At 43.9% G+C, this 21,887-nt stretch overlaps 2 protein-coding genes across 6 annotated transcripts in view; one reads left to right on the forward strand and one right to left on the reverse strand.

The window, feature by feature from the left end:
• The window catches only part of CRB2 (crumbs cell polarity complex component 2), a 32,069-nt gene extending 18,580 nt beyond the window's left edge, over positions 1-13,489 (forward strand). The window contains exons 7-12 of the mRNA XM_075519762.1: positions 438-994; positions 1,876-2,041; positions 2,921-3,788; positions 5,439-5,555; positions 6,023-6,149; positions 9,190-13,489. Of these exons, the coding sequence (XP_075375877.1) occupies positions 438-994; positions 1,876-2,041; positions 2,921-3,788; positions 5,439-5,555; positions 6,023-6,149; positions 9,190-9,417 (2,063 nt within the window). The 3' untranslated portion in view covers positions 9,418-13,489. The remainder of the gene's footprint in view (positions 1-437; positions 995-1,875; positions 2,042-2,920; positions 3,789-5,438; positions 5,556-6,022; positions 6,150-9,189) is intronic.
• Positions 13,490-15,830: 2,341 nt separating this feature from the next.
• The window catches only part of DENND1A (DENN domain containing 1A), a 218,184-nt gene continuing 212,127 nt past the window's right edge, over positions 15,831-21,887 (reverse strand). For 3 of the 5 annotated variants that reach the window (XM_075519366.1, XM_075519365.1, XM_075519368.1), the window contains 2 exons: positions 20,838-21,093; positions 15,832-19,958 (listed from right to left, as the gene is read on the reverse strand). In XM_075519366.1, coding sequence (XP_075375481.1) covers positions 18,636-19,958; positions 20,838-21,093 — 1,579 coding nt within the window. In that variant the 3' untranslated portion in view covers positions 15,832-18,635. Of the gene's footprint in view, positions 19,959-20,837; positions 21,094-21,887 lie in introns of all 5 variants that reach the window. The other 2 variants (XR_012778177.1, XM_075519367.1) reach the window with 2 other exon arrangements.

Consider the following 21,887-nt stretch of genomic DNA (forward strand, 5'->3'; position numbering starts at 1 on the left):
ATCTATTTGCATTTTTTTGTTCCTGCAAGGCTCATATTAATATTTTTCCAGTTTTCTGTTTCACTCCTGAGCCCTAAACATGGGAAGTACAAAGTTGTTCTGCTGTTACCCCCAAATTTACAAATTTTAAAAGCAACTTTGTAGCTTAAAAGTCCTCGAGTAAATCTGCTAGGTGGCAAGGACTCTGCTAGACCTGTTTTTCCCTCTTCTGCTACTTGGGTGCTTGAATTCACGCCCTCCAGAGAAAGCAAGGACACATTCACCTACTTCTTAATTTCACAGACCTGTGTGGGGAGAGAGATAATTGCCCTGATGCATGTTGAAAATGTGGGAAGAAAGGTCTTGCCCCATTCATGAGGAGCTGCAGCTTAGAATATCCCTGTGCCAGCTGCATTCCCCTTGTCACTGAGCTGATGTGCGTTTCTTTTCCCTTCCAGAGCGCCCAGCAGCAACATTTGGCCTAGAGAATTCCACCAGCTTTGCCTCTTTCACCCTTTCTGATAGCCTTGGTGCAAACTTCAACATCTCCTTTTTCATTCGTAGTCGGAAACCTAATGGTTTGCTATTGCAAATCAGCAATGAAACTGACCCCTGCCTCACCATATACTTGAAGAACGGCAAGCTGAAGATAGAGATGTTATCTACAGATACTGTGACGTTTCCAGAAAATTTTGTTGATGGGAGAAGACATTTGGTAGCTCTGTCTTTCCAAGGAGGAATTGTTGGTGCTCACCAATCAGACACATATCTGGAGCTAGGACAGCTTGTAGCAAGACCTCTTTTAGCTGGTTATGAAGTGTATATCGGTGGACATCCTAACCCAGACAGCGTTGATATGTGGGGAGGCTATTTTAAAGGCTGTTTGCAAGACATCCAACTGAACAGCCACCAAATACAGTTTTTTCACGTTGAGAACTACAGTCTGCCACAGGAACTCAATAGGACTCAAAATAGTAATCTTGTGAATGGTTGCATCTCTGATAACACCTGCAAGGTATGATGTCTCTCGTTTGTCTCTACATGTGTGCAGTTGTTTATTATAGTTCTGTGATTACAGAAGAGTTTGACTGTTGCTGATATCAGGAAGATTAGAACATTTTTTTTAAGTATTGAAGGACACGTGGTCCCATATGCTCCTACGTCACTCAATATACTACATACAATTTAAGCACTAAGTTTTCTCTAGCTCCCCTGTAGTTTTTGTAATATGTAGAACTTGGGCAGTCTGGCTCTTGTGCTGCCCACCTCCATTTTGCTGAGCCCACACACGCATTCCAGACTCCACCCTCTAACCAGTAACCTTTCCAGCTGCTCCCTTCGTCCTGTTTCAATTGCACAACAACTTTGTCCCCCAGGAATTCGTTGCTTCAGCAACAACAGTTCAAGGAACTGTCTCCATGGTGCCGTTAGATCAGAAGCTGTCTCTCCTTTATGCCACACGTGAAGATGGGGAGGCCATACTCCCTAATTTTGCCCTTCTTGCTCATGGTGCTATAAAGTATTGTCACTCCTCTGGTATTAGGCGTGTCCTTCTAGTGACAGGACTTTGTGAGGTTTTCCAGAGCATTGCAGCTTGTTTCATCTGTTTCTCACCTTTGCTTTTGTGCTTTGTTCTTTTCCAAATTGAGGGAGCTCTACCTCAGGAGTTTATGTTGATCAGCAGTGCACACGGGGAGAGGGCAGGGTCTCAGGAATTTCTTGTACAGAGACCCTTGTGCTTCCTTCACTGCTGTTGAGTCACTATTTTAATTACCCTTCTTTCTTGATTCAAGCGCTGCTCATACTAATCTTTGTTGTCACATTTCCTTCTACCAAATTCTCTGAGATCCAAAGATGAATTACGCTGCTCCTGAATTCTGCTATTTTGTTTTTCAGTCTGAACCATGTCAGAATGGTGGCAGATGCATTGTCACTTGGAATGATTTCCATTGCAGCTGTCCAGCAAATTTCACTGGGAAATTTTGTGAAGAGAGAGTCTGGTGTGAAAGTGACCCATGTCCTGAAGCTACCACCTGTATAGATGTTGTAGCAGGATATGTGTGTAAGTACTGTTCCCCACTTATATGTTGGTAAAATCCTTAATGTTCGCTGTTTATAAGCAGTATTCTTAGTTTGTGCTGTTGCAATAAATATGAACACATGCTGCAAAAAGGAAACCAAGAATGATGCCCAGGTACCCATTCTTGCAGGCAGCATGCACTTTATGGATTTACCACCAGGTTCTGATAGAGCAAAGATGTGGTACTCAGAGGTGTTTTCTTCTGTTACGTTGACTTGATCAGGGAGGAACCTGCCTGCTTTTGTGGAGTCATTGCCTACCTTATTATCATTGCAGTGCAGGGACCGTCCTGCTCTCTGTAATGTTCAGCCATTTCTAGAGTCTCAGGTTATTTCACCAAGTAGGACCCAATTAAGTATTGCAAATGCAAATGTCTCAGTTTTCTCCTAAGACAGAACCATGGAGAATGAAGAATAGTTTAGCTTAATCATTTAGTTAGCTAAGGATGCCCTGATGTGGAGGGAGTGTTGTCTAGTGGCTAGAAAATGTCCTGGAACTCAGGATGTTGGTGTGTTCCCAGCTCTGCCACTGGCCGCCTCAGCAGCTTTGGATGTATTATTACTTTCCTTACTTATGTTCTAGTTTTTCTAGCAGTAAACGGGGAAATAGTTGTATTTTTGTGCAGTGCTGTGAGACTGATTGGGTAAAAATTGCTACACAAGAGCTGGATGATATTATTAGAGGTAAAATTGTAAACAGGAAGAGCTTTAAGGATGCCAGCAGCTAGGCCTGTAATCTTACTCACACTAAGCTTACGTGATTCTTAAGGGAGAGAACCTACCAGGAGTTTGCCATTGGTCTGTCTCAAATGTGACACCAACTGTCTTTCAAATCCTTCATGCTCTACCCCTTTATTTATAGGTCTGGCTAATGCAACATTTAATAGTTATGCTGCCATTGAATTTACCACCAATACATCAGTGACTAGAACTCTGAGCAGCCTCCACGTGGATTTCAGAACCAGGGATGAAGATGCTGTTTTGCTTCGGGCTGTGGAAGAAGTGGATTCCCTCCAGATAGCCATTAAGAACTCCTCCCTGCTTGTTGACATCAGGAGTGGGAATAGCATTGAAGGCGTCACCTTCCTGAGTCAGAAGTCTGTCACGGACGGTGCCTGGCACACCATCTCTGTGTCTATGGAAGAGCCATCTGCGCTTTCTTCCAGATGGCTGGTTCGTTTGGATGGGTCTGTTAACATGACTCTGCAGGGAAATGCTGGGAACTTGGACTTCCTGAAGAACAACGCACTGATTGTTGTAGCTGAAAATTTCACTGGCTGCCTAGGACAAGTGAAGATAGGGGGGATCTACCTGCCGTTCACTGCCCATCTCTCGTACCCCCAGCCAGAGCAGTTCCAGCAGTCCAGCAGAAGGTCCATCCAGCTGGGCTGCACCGGGGCTGATGTTTGCGTCTCTAACCCTTGCCTCAATGCTGGCACCTGCGAGGACTTGTTCAATTCCTTCAGCTGTGCCTGCAGTGCTGGCTGGGAGGGGCTGCTGTGTGAGTCTAACATTGATGACTGCCAGTCAAGCCCATGTGTTCATGGGGACTGCGTTGATGCAGTAGCAGATTTTCAGTGTGAATGCTTCCGGGGGTACATTGGGAAGAAGTGTGACATCAATGTCGATGACTGTGTGCGGCACCAGTGCCTAAATGGAGCCACCTGCATTGATGGGGTGTATGGCTACTCCTGCAAGTGCCCTCCTCAGTATTCGGGACCTCGCTGCGAGTAAGTGCCTTGGTTGATTTGATGCAGGGGTCAGAGGAGCCCCCAGATAAATTGGACTTTTGCTTTGGGACACTTTGGGAAAATTTTTCAGTACAAGTATCTGGTAGGTAAAGCACCTAAACTCTGCTGTGAGTTGGGAGGTGTTGTCCAGGTCCAAATCCTCACTGACAGGTGCTCAGCCTTATACAGGATAAGGATCCTTCCTTTTCATGTGAGTTATCCCCATTCTACCTTTCAGAGCTGTTTAAAGTGCAAGTTCTGCAGCCTGTTGTCACTTCCCTCTTGCATTCTCTAAGAAATGCATCTTCTCCAGGATTTGACTCCCCTCTGGCATATTCCTATATTGATTTAAAACAAAACAGAACAAACAAAAAAACCCTGCTGGCCTGCTTGTGAAATGAAAGGAGCCTCCCAGCCCCTGGAGGATGGAGCAGGCCATGTTCTAAAGTTTCAGGTGCACTGAATGTCCTGGAGTGATAGAAATGGTCCCGGTGAGGATGTCTTCCTGGGCAGAGTGCAGAAGAGGGACAATCTAATCTCTGCTGAGAATGCTGTTTTTGATAAACCTTTGACACTGGGTTTATAGAGATTACCTGTAGCAGGAGCTCCTAACTGCAGTAATTTTTGTTACTAGTGGTACACAGCCAACTGTACAGCAACTGTCAGCCTGTGAGCAGAAAGCTGCCAGTGCTAATGAAGGTGCCCATTACTACTACCTCTGCAGAAACAAGCCTTATCCTGACAAGTATTTTCCTATAATATTACAGATAAAAATACCTATGCGCTCCTAGACTGATTAACAGCATTCCTTCAACCAAGGGCTTGGTTGTATTTTGTGTCATTGGTCCTAAGACTAAGGGCGTTGTTTCTGTGTATTGGTTAAAAAAATGTCTATTTGAGTATCCTGCTCCTTATCAAATGCGTACTGGGAGAAAAAAGTTTCTTCACCCGTCACCTTACTCTGTACTGCTTAGCAGTGTGCATTTTGTGATCCCTCCATGGAGCTCATGTAAAATTTGATGGGAAATCAGTATGGAGTCAGGAGGAGGGATGAGTTTTTTTGATAAGGTCTATATTTATAGCATTTGTATTAGTTCAGAAAAAATCCAGCATATTTTAGTCACAAAGGTACATCTCATATCAGTAAAGTAAGTAGGAATCAACATGTTACTTAGACTTCCATCTACTTCTGCCTGCTCAAATTGAACACTGAGATAAATACTTAACGTGGCTGAGCTTCAGTTATCCAATCTACCCTGGTCCAATTTCCTGTTGTTCTTACTTCACTCTGGTGTAGACAGTTACCTAGTACTTGCATTATCCTTTTTGTGGCCTAGCTGTGCTGCAGTTCGGTATTCCAACAGTATCCCATCTCTGTTTATATTTTCATCAGCAAGAATAGGCAACTATGTGAAAAAAGTCCTAGTACTGGTACAGCTCCTGCATATTCTCTGGGCATGCTCAAAGTAATACTCTGATATTATGGGTGATTTCTGAGACTGTTCCCTTCTCCACTTGTGCCAAACTCCTTCCCAGAAATACCAATGACTGTGTTTATGACCCTCACCAGCCCAGTCTACGCTGAGCCTGAGTACACTTCCACCTTCCCCAAAAACTGATTGCTTTAAAGCTGTCTCTTGCTTTTCCCAGATGGCCGTTCCCACCTGAGCAATGTGGCAAGAACTTCACCTGTCTGAACGGTGGCAAGTGCATCAGCGAGAGCTGGGGAGCCAACTGCACTTGCAAGCCAGGTTTCACTGGAAGGAAGTAAGTGCTTGTTTTCTGATGCCTGCAGAGGAGCTAGTGCTCCAATTCTTACATCAGTGGGATAGCTGAGCAGGTTCAAATCATCCTCTTGTATATCCTTTTGCCATTCAAACAACTGCTCCAAAACTGTAAACTAGCTGTTATTTTTAGAAGAGGCAGGCTTGATAATGATCCTGCTGACAATACCAATTTTTGCAGCATGAACTGCTTCCAAGTAGTTCTGGGCCTCATGAGAATTCATTAACTGTGCTAGAGACCCATACTGGCTTCAATCGTACAGAAATGACAAAGGGAGGGTTGGTATGAATGGGTAAAACTTTCGTGTTGTTGGACCCTGGAGAAAGCACCTGGAAAAGATGCAACAGGAACTTTTCAAATAAATGAGGCTTTTGTATGATCTTGTGTTCTATGGCACAAGAACACAGGTGAGAAATTTAATGTAATTCTAATACACTTTTCCTTTCCAGTTGTCAAATTAATATAAACGAGTGTGATCCAAACCCTTGCCAGAACGGAGGTACGTGTCAAGACTCTGAGAACAAATACGAGTGTTTGTGCAGTGCCAGCTACACAGGAGAGCGCTGTGACATTAATGTAAGCACTTCCCTTCGCTTGTGGAAGCTCCTGGCTATTTTTCCAACCTGTGTGTTGTGAGGAGCAGCAGAAGTAGGCTCAGCAGAGTCCTTGGGTACAGGGGTATTAGTGAGACTGTCTGTGTGTTGCACGGTCCCCTGCGTGTGTCTTGGCTAAAGCACACTGGTAAGCACACTTAGGAAAACAGCTGGTACCAAAGAAACCTGAAGTGGGAAATTATTTTTTCTTTGCAATGCTGTTGCATGTTAGTCTCCAGCATATAAGCAACTGCAGGAAATCTTTTCAGTATCTGCATGGGCTGCCATATGGTTTTTCAGGGCTGTCTCTGCAACTTTCCTTAGATTTTTCGACTCCTTGGACAGTATAAAACTACTGCAGTTGGACCTGGAGAAAGGAGATATTACTTATATCTCCCCCACAGTTTCCTGGCAAATGGAATTTCAGCTGGCATTTTATCTTGGATGAGATAGTTACAAAGCACCTTCCCTCTCCAAAGATCATCCGGGTAGAAATGGATGTGTTTGGAGAAGGGAAGTCAGATGAAGTCAAGCTAACGGTGATTCAAGTACAAGTAAAAAAGTAGCATCCTTTGTCTGCCAAGTCTGCTTCTGACCTGATGGGCGGTCTCAGCAATGCTTTTCCTTTTCTGCATAAGCAAAGCATTGCTGTTGGAGGCTGAAATCCTTCCTGTGTGGAAGCTGTTAAATCGCACACTTGCTTTTTCTCTGTAAAGCTATTGCATGGACAGGTAGCTTGTCTGGTAACCTGGGAATGTACTAACCCACACTGCATGGAAACGGCTGTGCGCCGAGGTGGGGTTTGCTGCTGTTGCTGTTACTAAGGGTTCTGTAATGCACGTGCCACGAGGTTGCTCCTGACACTTCCAGTTTGCATGCATAGACTCCTCAGGCATCTCTCTCCTCTGTCCCAGGACATTTCTTGTAGATTCCTTGTATTCATTTTCATCATCCACGTTACTTTTTGCAGAACTGTCTCTCTTTTCCCTCTTAAAAGGCCAGTGCCTGTGGTGGGGGGCAGGGAGGAAGACAAGGTATGGCTGGCGGCTGTGTTTGCTGCTGCTGATCGTTGTAGAAGTGAAGGGCTGTTAGCTGCGCTCTCTTGCTCTCTCTCCCGCCCACCAACAGTAGCAGCTAAAGAGCATGTGAGAGGCAGGGGGGTGGACTGCTAAAAACTCCTGTAGTGTTGGTACTGTGTGACTAATCTGCATGCTGTGCGACACTAGAACTAACCCCTAGCACACCGCTCGAGGTTTGGCAGGCTCAGAGAAGCAACTTGAACTTCAGTTATTTGAAAATGGCAGAAGGACTTCCAGGTACTCTGTGAATATTCCTTCTGTGCTGCATTGCTTTGTGACATTGGCTTAGACTGTGTGGCATCCAAAAGCTGTAAACAATCAAGCTTGAATTCTTTTGTTTTTATCTGTAAGGTGGCAGATACTGTTTTTAGCAGTAAGAAATATTTCTTATTTTTAGGCTTATTGTAATTTCAAAGCTTTCTTTAATGACAAAAATTCCACGATTTTTTAAATTCTTTGTTGTTGTGTTCCATAGTATCCTTAATTCCACCAGAATCTAAAGAATACTCATTCGGCTACATTTCCCTCCTCAGTACTTGGACCTTTTACTGTCTCCATCTCCCACCCATGTCCTGACCTTTTTAACATCCTCCCCTTCCTGCTGCAAGTTGTCTTCAAGTCTGTTCCATAGCATTTTTATACAGTGTGGACATTAAAGTATGTACCTTTGTAACTTAAAAGTTTTGAGCTACGAATTCAATGGATCTAGTACTCACCATAAATTAACTATTTAAATTATTTTAAATCTTTTGCCCTAGGATTTCATAAAGTTCCTGCAAGGTATGTCAGTTCTTGGTTTTGTATCCTAGTCTTTCCACTGGCTTTGAGATTTGTTAACTGTAAGCCTGAAACTTACTACACCTCCCTGTCCCAAGATCTTCAAGGAAGTGCTGAAACACAAGTCTGCATATAATCTTGTTGCGATGGATAGTTTAATAGCTGAATAAATTCTCTACCTTGCCATCAGAGGCATCATTGAACTTTTTTTTAGTATCATTCCCCTGCTCGGGGAAATTTTCTGGGGTTACTGAAAATTCACATTACTCTGCATTAACTCTTTAGTTTTAAATATTTTTTGCAATGTTGATTAGATCTTTCCAAGTGACACCTATCTATTTTAGTCTGATATTGGTAAGGAGGCCCCAGTACATTCCACTGTGGATGCTGAATGTACTGGCATTTAAACCTTAAGGGGCTGTCCTGCCGTGAAAAACCGTAAGCAAAGAGAAGAATAGGGAGCGTGTGATATTATTTGGACAGTTTCACCTCATCTAACAATGTCCAAAGAGTTGCTCAGACTCTTCGCTGCTGCTGTTCTAACCATAGCAAACAGCTGTGCACGATCTTCATTAGCAAGTGGTGTGCAAGGGACAGCTTTCTTTGTAGCAATGTTATAGCTCCAGGATTGGTCCCATAAATTGTCTGCGTTTAGTTTTGCAGTCCCCATGCCGGTTAGCTGCCCAGCTCGGTAAATCCTCTTGTTTTCTTCCTTGTGATAATTCTGTCCGTGTGCCCTGCATGAATTATTGTAATGGTATTAACTGTTCCATCAGTGAATCTCTGTTTATAACTCTGCCCTGTTGCAATCAGCTTTGCCAAAGCTGCCGGTGAAAGAGTGTCATTGATGAATGTTACTAGTTTTGAATTGGAAAGAAAAATTCAGAAGGTGTTACTGTCTTTGTAGTAAAAATAGTCCATTTAAAAAAATAAGTTTGAACGTGTTTTGCTGAGAGATTAAAGAGTGAACATGAGCATTCTCTGTGCAGGTGCCCTTGCCCTGTACCTTGGTCCTTGCTTGCCCTTTTCCATTCAGGTACAGAGCTTCTGCTTTTCTTTTGCTTTTTTAAAAAAATCTTCCTCTCTAATCTGACCATTTTGGGTTCTTCGACTTCAGTTATTGTAACCACTGGAGTTTCATTGTTTCTCCATTAATTTCTTTTACAGAAAGGGACTCCAGGTGCTCTCTTCCCCTCCCCACTAATTGAAGTAGCTGTCCCTGTAGCCTGTGGCTCTTTGCTGCTACTCAGTATTGGTCTCATATTCATGATTCTCACTGCAAGGAAGAGGCGCCAATCAGAGGGAACCTACAGTCCAAGTCAGCAAGAAGTGGCAGGAGCTCGGTTGGAGATGGACAGTGTCCTAAAAGTGCCACCTGAAGAGCGGTTAATATAGGCAATACCATGACAAGGAGTTGTACCTGCAAGGTCTGCTTTGACCTTGATCTCTTTCCAGCACTTGCAGCAGCAGATCCGCCCTATCTCAGTTTCCTTAAGGCATGGCAATGAAGACGTGGACTTAGAAGTACAAGGCAGACTGTGTATGCAATAGCTGTTCCAGCTGGTTTCAGTTAATGGAGTCAATTGCACACCCCTGGCTCACAGTGAGCCTCTTGACTCCCTTCTTTCCTGCCCCATGGACTGCCCCATATGTTCACCTCGGCAGGAGCTGTTGAGGTGCACCTGCTTTGAAGTTGCTCTGGCTCCATTCCACCTTTCAGGCAGCAATGGCATAGTTAAATCTGCTTTAAAAGGCAGGGTTAAACTAGGCACTAATTTACAGATTAAGATCTATATACTTTTAAGGAGCATTGTATAGAGGGTATTTATGATTGGTTTGTACATACCGTTCTGTTTTTGTCAACAACTGAAATGCACTCAAAGCTTTTTCAGCTCAGGTGTATGAGGTTTCACAAGCAGTCACTCTTCAACAGCAACAGCAGCTGTGAACTCCTGCCCTGTGCCAGCCACAGTGTCACAGGGGATTGTCAGGAATTACTGAAATCAAACCATTGTTTCATGGAGTGGTCTCTGTTAGACATTCCCATGGGTACCGCACAGGAAAGGTGCACTCAGAACTTCGTGGGTTCGTGGGCCAGTGCTGGAGCTATCGGCAGTACCTGTTGCCAAATGCTCAACTTATGCCTTGCATGGGGGGGAAGAGGTGAGCAGGAAAAGGGCCACCAGACTGCTTCTGTATTCCCTGGATGCTTGTGTGACGGGGAGGGGACAGTGAAAGGGGGGAAGCTCCTGTCTAGCACTGCTGTTGGCACAGTGCAGCTTAGAGAGAGGTGCTGGGGATGGGGATGAGGGATGTGAAATGCAGCACTGTCCACGTGGAAGCTCTGAGTAACACCCTGTTCTACCGCAGCAGCCAGTGTGGGCGCATCTTAGCAACTCCTCCGTTGTGGGCGCAGTTGGGGCTGCAGGGGCTGCCCTTCTCCTTGCAGTTGTTGCAGCCACGGCGATTGCCATGAAGAGGAGGAGAGCAACTCAGGGAACATACAGCCCAAGCCGCCAAGAAAAAGATGGGGCTCGAGTGGAAATGTGGAACGTAATCAAGATGCCACCGACCGAGAGGCTGATATAAGAACTGGGGTCACACAACAGGTGCCGTGTCATCCTTCAACAGTCATGGAACTGCTGCAGCATATCCGTCTTAGGTCTCCAGATGTGTTTTTGTAGGACAGGTCTGTACTGCTTTAAGCTACTTCATAGGCTACAGGCAACTGCCTGCTGTTACTTGGCAGTAAGATTCAACTGCTTGAACGAGCTTGGTTATTGCAGCTCATCCCATAAACGATTTGTATAAAGTTGGTCTGCCAGCAAGAGCAGTAAAGTCTGGGAGGCGAAGAAAAGTTCTGGAGGGGCCAGTGGAGGAAAGGAAGGAAGCAGGGCTGTAGCAGCAGAGGGGAGGGCACACAGAACCGCTAATGATGCAATAGTGTGTCACCAGCAAGAGAGAGGTCCATGCACTGCTCAGCCTTACCCCTGCTGCCTCTCCCTCAGTCATGCAAGGGCTCATAGCCCTAGTAACTGTCACTGCCCTGCAGTCAACGTGCATGGCCTCATGTAAGTAAGTGAGGTGGGTCAAATTAATGGGAATTAAACCCCTGTATTAAGAAATAATGTGAATAATGTGGTTGTTTCCAAAAAGATGTGCCTGTGCCTCCCCTGCAAAGCTAAGATGGGTGACTGACTGATGGGAGGTATTTCCTAGAGCTGCTGCTGTCCTTCCATAACTAGGCCAGAGTTAGCATTACATTACCAGAAAATAAGTATCATCAGACACTTCTACTAAATCTATTCCTAAGACTAGACTAAACCACAGGAACATTTTAAGTGCCTTCCTGAGACTGAGTTGCCAGTTACAGTAGTAACTTTCTTGAAAGGAGGATGCTTAGATGTAGAAAAAAACTGATCACTTTGGAACAAGGTTGATGTGAGCAGGCTGGCCCTTTTCCCGGTCTGGTCATAGCTGTAGTGTCTGCCATCCCCCCAGAGCAGGCTGGCTCGAGGGCAGGACTGGGCACTAAGCAGCATGACCACAGAACGGACCCAGGAAGAGACTTAGTGTTTGAACATCAAGGGATACTTGCTCATGTGAGGAGGGGAGGAGGAGATATTTCAAGACCTGCACCTCTTGGGACAGACAGGTTTGGGCTTGTCAGTACAGAAGAGTGGAATTTAGTTAACTAACGTAGTGACCTTTAACACAAAACCGGGGTTTGTGTTGCAGTGACATTTTGTGAATGCAGTGAGCATTCATTTTCCACATTGCCCTAAAAAGGATATTTATGTTGTGGTTTTACTTCTCCGTTGTTACTTTTTAGCTGTTGAGCGTGCTATTTCTTCTTTAGCATAACATGGCAGAGCCTGTGGAAAGAAGTGCAGCAGAGCAGGCCAAATAAGGTCTAAAATCATTAGCACTTCAGGATAATTACTACAGCTATCAATTAGAGCTATTTTAGAAAACAGTATCTGCTTTTTAATCTCCAAAATACTAGTAATAAGCAGGGCACAAAGCTGCTCATCGCCACCGGAAGAAAATGCTATTCTGTTTTGCTCTTGGATTTTTTTGTTTGTTTGTTTACTGTAGCTGTAACTTTTTCTGTAATTCTAAGGAAAGGGAAGAGTACAAAACTACTGATCAGGTCTGTCTGTGTAAGAACAGGTCTTCTGCACACATGCAACTGCTGATACAAGATGAAGAATGAAAATTTTGGAAAACAGAAAAAACCAAACCACTGGGAGATGAGAGAACATTTTGTGTGTAAGATCACTTTCCCTCTAATACTGAGGAAAAGCTGTAAGAGCAAGTGGTGATCCCACCCTGGCTCTGGTTTGGAAAGCAGTTGGATGTAGTACTGGCAAAGAGAGAAATGACCTGACTGCAGTCTGGTGAGCTTGCTAGCGCTTTTATTTATTGAGTAGTAGTAACACTGCTGTTACTTCTAGCATGACTGATCTGCTCTGTGTATTTTCCCCGATGCTCTTTAGGAAGGTCTAAGACACTTTCAGACTAGAGAGAGTTCCACTGCCCAGTCACCTCACTGCAGTGGAACTAGTTAAACTGCACACCTTAGGAAAAAGGTGAGTGTAGTTTTGCTCAGCAGCATTTGTGCAACAGGAGAATAGACAAACGAAGCAGGCAGCGCTTCTCTGGGAGAGCAGGTCTGAAGGGGCAGGCCCCACCTGCTGAGCCGGTTACTGTGTCTCTGGAGAAACAAACCTTCACCCTTGGTCTGCGTCTGTCCCTGTCTTAAGGGTGGGGTTATCTCCTGGTGAGAAGGGACTCGAAGACCCCAGGGCAGCACCAGTGGGCTGGTCCAGAAGCCTGGGGCAGAGCACCTGTGTCCTTCAGAGCCCTGCGGTGTAGCCTTTACTTAAACGCAAAGTAGGTGTGCTTTTCTTCATCCCATAATGACTTGTCATAAACCTACAGCAAGCTTAGAATATGCTTTGGGTTTCTGAAAACTCAGACCTGATTAACCTCCAGGTCGTTACTTTTTAGTCCACTCCATTTTTTGTGTTTAAATTGTAGAAAAGGCGGCAGCAACAGGATCTAAATGAACCAATATTACTCCCGCCTGTATTACTTTGAGAAGAAAACCAGAATTGTGTTATAAGAACTGACTGTTACTAAGCTGCTGAAATATCCTCAAAGGCAACAAGAAGCTACAAAACCCACAACAGTAAAGACATGTAAAACCAGCAAACGGCAAGCAGTGAGTCTGTCTGCATCCCCTGCTGTTCCTGGGTAGTCAGCAGGAGGGCTCCTGCTCAGTTGCTTTACAGGATTAGCAGAGCAGATGTTTTTATTTCAAGCACCCAAAGCCAGTACTAGAAAAGTGTTAAAATACTTTGTCAGTGTCTTGAGCATTTCTGCAAAATAATTTATGAAAGTTTTTTTTTCAATAATGAGCTTAACTTTCTTTTGATATTTAATTTTTGAATATATTTTTTCACAAAACTGGATTTGCTGTAGTTAATGATCATGATCCTGATTTCTTTTGTAATTGTAAATTTTATAATTTGTAAAAAATTAGAATGTCCTTCAAAAGAAATTTACAATAAAATTTGGTTAAAAATAGACCTAGTTACCTTGACTTGTGATTTTTTTTTTTTTTTTCCCCTAAAGAGTAACTTGATGTCTAGATGGCTGATTTTGGTCTGTAACACAGTTTGCACAGCTGCAAACCTCAGTGCCTCTTTTACAGTTAACATTTTATTACATTTCTGATTATTTTTTGTCACATACCAGAGCTCTAAGCATAGACCTGAACAAAGCAGATCTGCACAGCAACCAGCCAAGATCTGTGGTAGAAACATAGACGAGGGGGCTGTTGAAGCCTGCTGCATGTTCTGTTCACCTGCACTGAAGCATGTGTGCTGCTACATTTTACCACTGATCCCTTATTTGATGAGCAAAGAGGTGAAAATCAGATTGTGGTTAGAGCCATGAAATACCTAACAGCCACTGGATCCTGGGGCACGAGTCAGGACAGGTTTCTGCAGCAGCAGAAATCCTCTTCTGGAGGAATGGGAGATGGCCATCTCCAGCAGAAATGAGAAGTCTACAGTGGACGAATGTCTCAGTCTTTACCATGATTGCTGAGCTGCAGGACAAGCTGGGAGCCCTTTCCTGGCAGGAGAGCTGTCACATGGACAGAGCTTAGTGCGAGCAGCAGACGGAAAGGAGATTAGAATGTGGAAATGAATGAGTTGAATGTAATTCAAATGGCTGCACTCATTGCTGGGAACTGAAATAAAAGCCTACACCCAGAGCGTAGCACACCGCACAGAAATAAAGGCAGCTCCACAGTCAATGCACATCGCTCTGCTGCCACATACAGCAAGATGTCCACATCACGTGGTGTAACGGTCACTTTGGCACTGAGAGAACTGCTGCGCTAAAAACAACCTGGCAAGCCTGAAACCAGAGACAGTTAATCAAAGAGTGTAATGGGCCAAGACTAACAATGGGTTCAGTTTACAAAACCCAGCAGACAATTCAGTTTATGTCCCCAGGAACATAATTCCCAAGCCTTCTGGGGAAAATGGATGAGGTTTCTGGCAATAACCTAAGCAAACTTGCCACAGGAAATGTATACAGCACTCGGTGCAACGTGAGCTCTACCTATAGTCATGTGCCCTTGCTCCATCTTTATGCTTCCAGTAAGAACGGTGAGATTATATAGAGCCCCTAAAGTTTGTCACTCTCCTCAAGCAATTAATGTTACAGTGCTACCAAAGGAATCACAAGCTCACTTTTGCTTTATGCTGCCATTCCACGGAGCCACTTGAAAATCGGGGTACAGGATGGTCACAGACCTGTGCTCAGGTGCAGCGGAACCCGGCAGTGCCCATTGTCAGACGTTTGTCTCGGACATCACCACGACCTATTCCCATTCCTGAAGGACAGGGTGGGCCTGCAGCAGCTCTCATCTTCACTGGTTCACTTTTTAAATACCTAAAGCTGTTCACCACCAACAGTTAGAAGCAAAGTTTTAAAAAAAAAAAAAAAAAAATTCCAAGAAAGCAGCAACTACTAATTGGCTGCTTGTTCATCACTAACCAGTTTAATTTGCTGATGTTGGAAAAATCAGTTTGCTCACAAAGCCTGTATGGTAAGTGTACAAGGAGCAAAACACATTAAAAAAAAAAAAAAAATCTATCACAAGTAGGCTAGAATAAATCCCGCAGTGCAAATGGCCAGAGCGTGGGAGGCAGTTAGCTGTCTTTTACTTACATGCTCTTTTGAAGACAGTGCGTGAAACATTCCTATTTAACGAAAGAAATGTTACTGCACACGCATCTGTCTTCAGGGTGTCATTGAATCATGGTTTCTTACAGTTGGTTAAAGGGATATTAATTTCCCCGAAATGCTGCAGTCATTTGTTACTGACAGACTCTAACCACCTCCTAACCAGAACGAAAACTGGCCAGATGTCAACCTGCTGCTTGATTTTTTCCCCACACATAAAAAGGGGGGGGTGGGGGAGGTGGATCTTTAGGCACCTCAGGCCATTCATTGCAGGTTAAAAACAAAACCCCTCGTAGGTGCAGAGCAATCACGAGCCTCTCGTAATTAACATGTGTATATAAGGTAATGAGAGAAAGGCCTTCAGCAACAAAATTGCTGCGTGTCTTGACAGCTTCCAATTCCAGTGTCTAAAATGTTTCTAACCTAATGAGTGAACAAGATGTAAAAATGGTTTTGCCATCTGTACAACATCAGATGCATCAGAAACTTAAAAGTGGTGGGTTTGTTTTTTAAATAAAAGTTATTTCTAATGGAAGAAAGCATCTGTGAATAAGCAAAGCAGTACCAAACAAGCAAACAAGTATGGTGAGTACAGGAAAATGAACAAAGCTGAATATAAAGTCATTGATGAATAATATCAGACAAGAAGTAAAAGGAACGCTTCTTATACTAGATTAGTAAAAACATCAAAAATACTTCTACATCAGAAAAAGAAATGTTTTACATCCGCACTCGCTCTCCCAGACAAGCACACTTTGTTTACATCTGGCACTAGTAGGACCGAATCATGTTAGGAATTCCTGAGTTTAAATAAGACAAAAAACTAAATTCTGCCCTAGGGATAGTTTGATCCCTTTATTATGAGAAACACGTAAAACAGTCTCCTGCTGGCAAATGCTGTTCAAGAAGTGAGGAAGGTCACAAACTCCTGGAGAGTGCTGCCTTGTCCTCGGGGATCCCAGAGGTGTGTTCAACCTCCCCCTTCCCCCTTCAAAATAAAGTGAAGGGTGATTAATGCCCTTTGTGTGAAGTGTTAATACTTTCCAGTGCCTCAAAATTAACTTAAAAAAAAAAATAATCCAGGAGTGCTTGTTTGTCTAAAAATCAGCTGCATCAATATTCCATAATCTGGGCAGAGTAAAATAATCAGAGATGGAAAATGATCTGCAGCGATACAGAATTACCTGAGCACTTTTCTATTTCGTGAAGCACATGTAATAGGCTGCCCGGTGTCTAATCAGTGCGTGACATGAAACATTTTAAAAAAGAGTGTGTGAAATTCAAATGGCATGTCGTATGCGGAACCTTCTGGTGCCTGTACGTATCCACCGTAATTGAGAAAGTTTTATCATCTAGCTCATAGTAAAGGAGATCTGAAATTCCAGACTGAATTTATATATAACGTTCATATTCTGAACTGTATAAAATAAAATGGAGCTATTATCTTAGACTTTAAATATTTTACTATGCAATACTAAAACCATCTGTCTTCCAACACAAAAAGAAAATACAAATCCAACTGGATGGCTTGTCAGAGTAACAGTACTTTACAGAAATATAATGTTCATGTAATACTACGGTCTTTCCCAAACTGTTGGCATTTCAGATATTAACAGTATTTTTCTTTTGTATTGCACAGACTCGAACGCATAGACAGCCATTTTCATACACTAGAGTAAGAAAACTTTCAAGATTATATGAATAAAATAGATACATTGGAAATCAGATAAAGCTTTACAAGAATTTCCCCACGTGTCCAAAATGATTTCCTTTGTCAAAGGCTCAATGGTGATGTGATTACCTCTGCTAGAGCAACATGTTTTACATCAGGTTGTGCTGAAATACAAAACAAAACAAAAAAGCACCACTTCAGTAAAACAAAGGTGATCACTGCAAAGACAGCAGGTTCTACAGGGATGCTAAGATTAAGATGAAATTTCTTGAGAGTCCTATTGCCACAGTAAGTGTCTTAGAAAATCAGAATGAACGTACCCTTTAACCCTTCCATTGCATTGTTGTACTTCCTGACCTCACCGTCCATCTCATGGTCCGGTTGATGTCTTGTTATACCAGCAAATGGTTCTCACCAACAGCGGGATAAAGACTGTGGTTTTTCAGACAGGCTGAAGGAGCCGAGCACCTTGCAGACCAGAATGAAATCCCAGTTGCTTCAAGGCAGCAATGAGCGCTTCCAAAGTCCAGCCGTGACAGGCAGCTGTCGTGCAGTGGCCTCCCAGCATTGCAGCGCTTACTCAGCTCCACTTGGAGCCTGGCTCCTGCCTGCGCAGACAAGCACTGCAGCTCCCATCGCTCTGTGCTCAGGCCATCTCGTCAGCACACTGGCGTGTAACTTGAACTCATGAGCTGGGAACTTTTATACCCCAATTTTTTTCTCTTTTTTTTTTTTTTGTTTGTAATAATCAAGTAAGATAGTGTTACATCCCATTCATATACTGCCATCTATAATATTTATATATAATATTAACATACACATATATAAGAACTAGGATACCCTTTATGGCCTCTATTTTCTGATGTATTTAACAAAAACAAACAAACAAACAAAAAAAAACCATAAAAGAAAATCAATTGCTGGTGTTTCCAGTTTCCCAACAGAGATGCAGGACCAAACCCTGAGCAACTGCTCTGTGCTATGGTTTTGTTGCAACAAGGAATTACGACAATTCTGCACCCAAGAGGTCCCTATTACCTCTCCGTGTCAGTGTCCGGGGGGAGGGAAATAAAAAATCTGCAATAAAAGCAATAGTATAACCTAACTGAATGTCTCTATTTCAAGACAGGATGAACTCAGAGCTTAATGGATTAATTCAGCGCAGCCCACAAGGCTGGGTTTGTTGGCTGCACTTTACATGTGAAAGGAAAACATTATAGCTATATGTGTAATGCAAGAAAAACCACACCGTTCCAACAGGCAGGAAGAAAACACTAGTACAACGTGCTGTGTCATGCTCCCGGCTGTGCTAAGGACTGAAAAGACAAAGGGAAGGAGTAACTTCTGCATCAGTAGTACTGTCTGAAAAGCTACGTGTGGAAAACCAAACCAAACCCAAACCCCCACCCAACTACCCTCATGCTTTGGTCAGTGCGAGAGTCATGGGGGGTTTCAGTGGCAGAGAGTGAGGAAGCGGTTGCAGGGACGAGGACAATGGGGGGACTCTGAACTCTGGGCAAAAAGCACTCGTGTGAATTGCGGCACGGTGATGGTCCTGCAGCTATCCTGGCTCAGCCTTCCATCAAAGAAATGCTTGGTTTTATGCTGGCTCGAAAAAAAAACAAAAAAACCCCTCAGTCAATTCCAAAGGGACATCAAAAGGCTGTTGGGAGCGTTACTCAAAGGTTTCCCATTGCTTTCTGAGCTGTTCAACCTTACCTGGTGTGGATGACACGTCTTGCTTTGTCTTTTTTAACAAATCTTCAAATGGATCTTTTGTCTCCTCAGATTTTGAGGATAGTAACACTGACTCTAAGCCCTTAGCTGGCCTGGAAGGGATCAAAGGGGGTTCATTAGACAGGAGAGCTAGTGCTTGTTTGGGATCTACCTTTGAGCTGGACTGGCCCACCTGTAATGTTCTGGTTTTAGAAGGACCACTTAAACATGCTGGCTGTAGAGAGCTTGTTGGAGAAGGGCTGTGGCTCTGCAGCAACAAGGAGCTAGCTGGTGGCACAGCTGGAGCCTGGCTAAACAAGTTTGGCATGGATAGTGTTGAAATGTTTGGTTGAGGTCTTTGCGGTGGGTAGAAGCTAGAATTGGGTGTTATGAAGCTAGAGCTATAAGCGTGACCTAAAGAAGGGGTGAAAGAGCCCCTTGGGGGTCTAACTAGAGACACTGAAAGGGCTCCTGGCACTGTTTGCGTAAATGGATTAGGAGATGGCTGTAAAAAAGGTGGTGGTGCTGGGGAAGGATAACCAAGTGGCTGGACAAACGGTGCAGCTGGAGGAGGCACAAAGTCACTTGCCACTGAGACAAAGCTAGCTGCAGAAGGTGGAGTGGCTGAGCTTTGCAGGCTGCAGGGACCTTGCTGTGGGCCACTGCTTTGCCAGCTGGCTGTTTTTAACGGATCCAGGAGATTAAGAAGGTAGTCGCTTTCATTACCTGTATTATCTGTCTTCACCTTGACAGGCTGGAGCATGTCAGCAGTGCTGGTAGCACTGGACAAAAGCTGAGATGGATGAGAGGGGTAATTTACAGACTGCTGGATCTCGGGGTCTAAGGACACACTACCAACTCCAAAGGGCTCTGGGATAAGATCTGAAACCAAATGGCTACGTCCTGTAGCATGGGTGGTGAGAATTTCTGTTGGTCCAGCTGGAGTCTGATGCTTGGAAGCCCTGGGTGCTGGTGGTGGTGGCACTATCCCCAGTTCAGGAGTCTTTCTTCCCTGTGGCCTAGGAATGGTGATGTTCCCTTGAATGGCAGGATTTGATTCATCCTTTTCTGCAGGAGCCAGAATGCTGTCTCTGCTCCGGGGTCTCCTTGTGATTGGCGGCATGTTCCCAAGCGCACTCAAGGGCCTTTCCGGTGAGCTTTGGGAATACTTGGTAGGAATAGCCATATCATCATGACCCATACTCCACAGCTTGTTGTAAGGGTGAGACAGCTTCATGGTTGGCACAATCCTGTTCCTCTCTGACACACCAAGATCCATTCTCTGCAAGAAAGCATAAAAAAAACCAAGTTAACTTTTACTGCTCTCCTCACAACATAGAGCATAAAGTGAAGACAGGCTGCTGAGCTGTGAGTGGAAAAGGACCTGTCCACAGACTGTGCAGCCTAGACGGACATACAGGAAATCAGAAGCAGGACTCTGCAGTTTTAATTCCAGCTCTGCCTCAAATGAGTTGTTCAGCTGTGACATATTGTGGCATCTGTTGTTAGCCAAGTAAGGAGCACGTACCTATATCTAAGGTACAGAAATCGAGAAGCCTTAATTGCTGTACGGAAAAAGCTGTCAAATGAAATATCTGGATATAACACTAAATTAAATATTATTATAAGGTAGAAAGGACATTATTTTCTTTCATGTCACATGAAGATCTCAGAATCTGTTTTAGTTTGGCACTTTCTAAGCTGCATATATTCAGTGAAGTTCTTCATGAAGAATCTCTCTTCTACAATCTAGATTGTTCAAATGATGCCTAGACCAAAATGGCCAGATTAAAAGAAGGTCATTTAGAAACCACGCAGTTTGGAGGGGACCTGAAAATTCCCAGGTATTCATTCTCACTGCTGAGCATCAACTTCAAAGATAACTCTGTGTGACAGCCAATGGACAAAACAGATTCTGAGGAATAGGGCAAATATTTCCTCCTTTAGAAGTAAAGGCTGTAGTTTTAGTGGAAAAAGTTACTGTCTTATAACTGAGTCTCATTCCAATAATTTCTTAATTCAGAAATGAACTTTGAAACACATGAACAAATGGCTGGAAATGCATCTACCCAATAATATGAAAATGTTCCTCAAAATAATGGAAGACAGCCAGCCCAGTTCTGTGCAACCCCCCCCAGCGTACATGAATCCCTGTCCAAACCTGGTAATCAAATGTGCATCTCTGAGCTCCCTCTTCTTTGGGAGTCCGCAGGTCTTCTAGGCTCTTAGCTTGGCTGAGAGGCTGAAGCTGTGTTTCTACTTCTAAGTTAGGGAAGATGTCTTCAAGGAGGTTGATTTCTGTGGCCTTGCTTGAGAGCAGAGGGCTTGGACGCAGAGGCTCTTTTGATTTTTCTGGACTGACTGCCTCTTCCCCATCAGCACTATCGGATTCTTTCAGGGCCCGGTACGGCTGAGGCCTAGGAGAGGAACAAAAATCATGTTGCAAATGACTCTCTTTCTAATTTTTTTTTAAACAGGTTATTTACTAAGGAGCTGGATGCCTTTACAAAAAGCTTTTGGGTGGCAAAATAGAGCTTACGTTGCTTACATCGCCTTGTGAACAGCAGGTGTGTGAGCAAAGTGACCAAGGGCAGAAGGACATACAAAGATGACTTGGCACTCAAGGGGTTTTCAGAAAGGAAAAAGACGTAAGTGGGAAGTACTCAGAGGAAAGCTGTGATCATGCAGTTACGGACAGGCCGATGAGGGAACTCTCTCGGAGCAGGAATAACTGGACGCTAGCTCTCCGTTTGGGCAGTCTGGCCCTCCCGCTCAGGCCGACCACTGCCACTGCGCTCAGCCCTTTTACACAAGAAGTCAGAGCAAGCGCACTGCCAAGTGCCCTGTGTTTTGCAGGCACTTAGATTCTCTTGCTTCAAGCTAACTCAGCACAGAACGTAATTCAGTGTTTTCCTGCAATAATTGGGAACACTGTGGAGAGCTCCAATGATTACATTGGTGTCATCTTATCAAGAAACAACACAATCCATTATGGAGACACCTATTTTACATTTACAGCCAAGGCCGAGTTAGCAGGATGCTTTTCTTGCACAAACCTCAGCAAAAAAAATGAACACCAGCAGATTTGCGTATTGGTTCTGTGTACAGAGAGCAGCAGCATAATGTGCATCCAATTAATAACAAGAACTGCCATACATATCTGTGGTGATTGGCATTTGACTGGCAGCCAGTTTTACTGTGGCATTTAAAC

Source organism: Mycteria americana, chromosome 17, assembly GCF_035582795.1.
Source record: "Mycteria americana isolate JAX WOST 10 ecotype Jacksonville Zoo and Gardens chromosome 17, USCA_MyAme_1.0, whole genome shotgun sequence".
Classification (NCBI taxonomy): Eukaryota; Metazoa; Chordata; class Aves; order Ciconiiformes; family Ciconiidae; genus Mycteria; species Mycteria americana.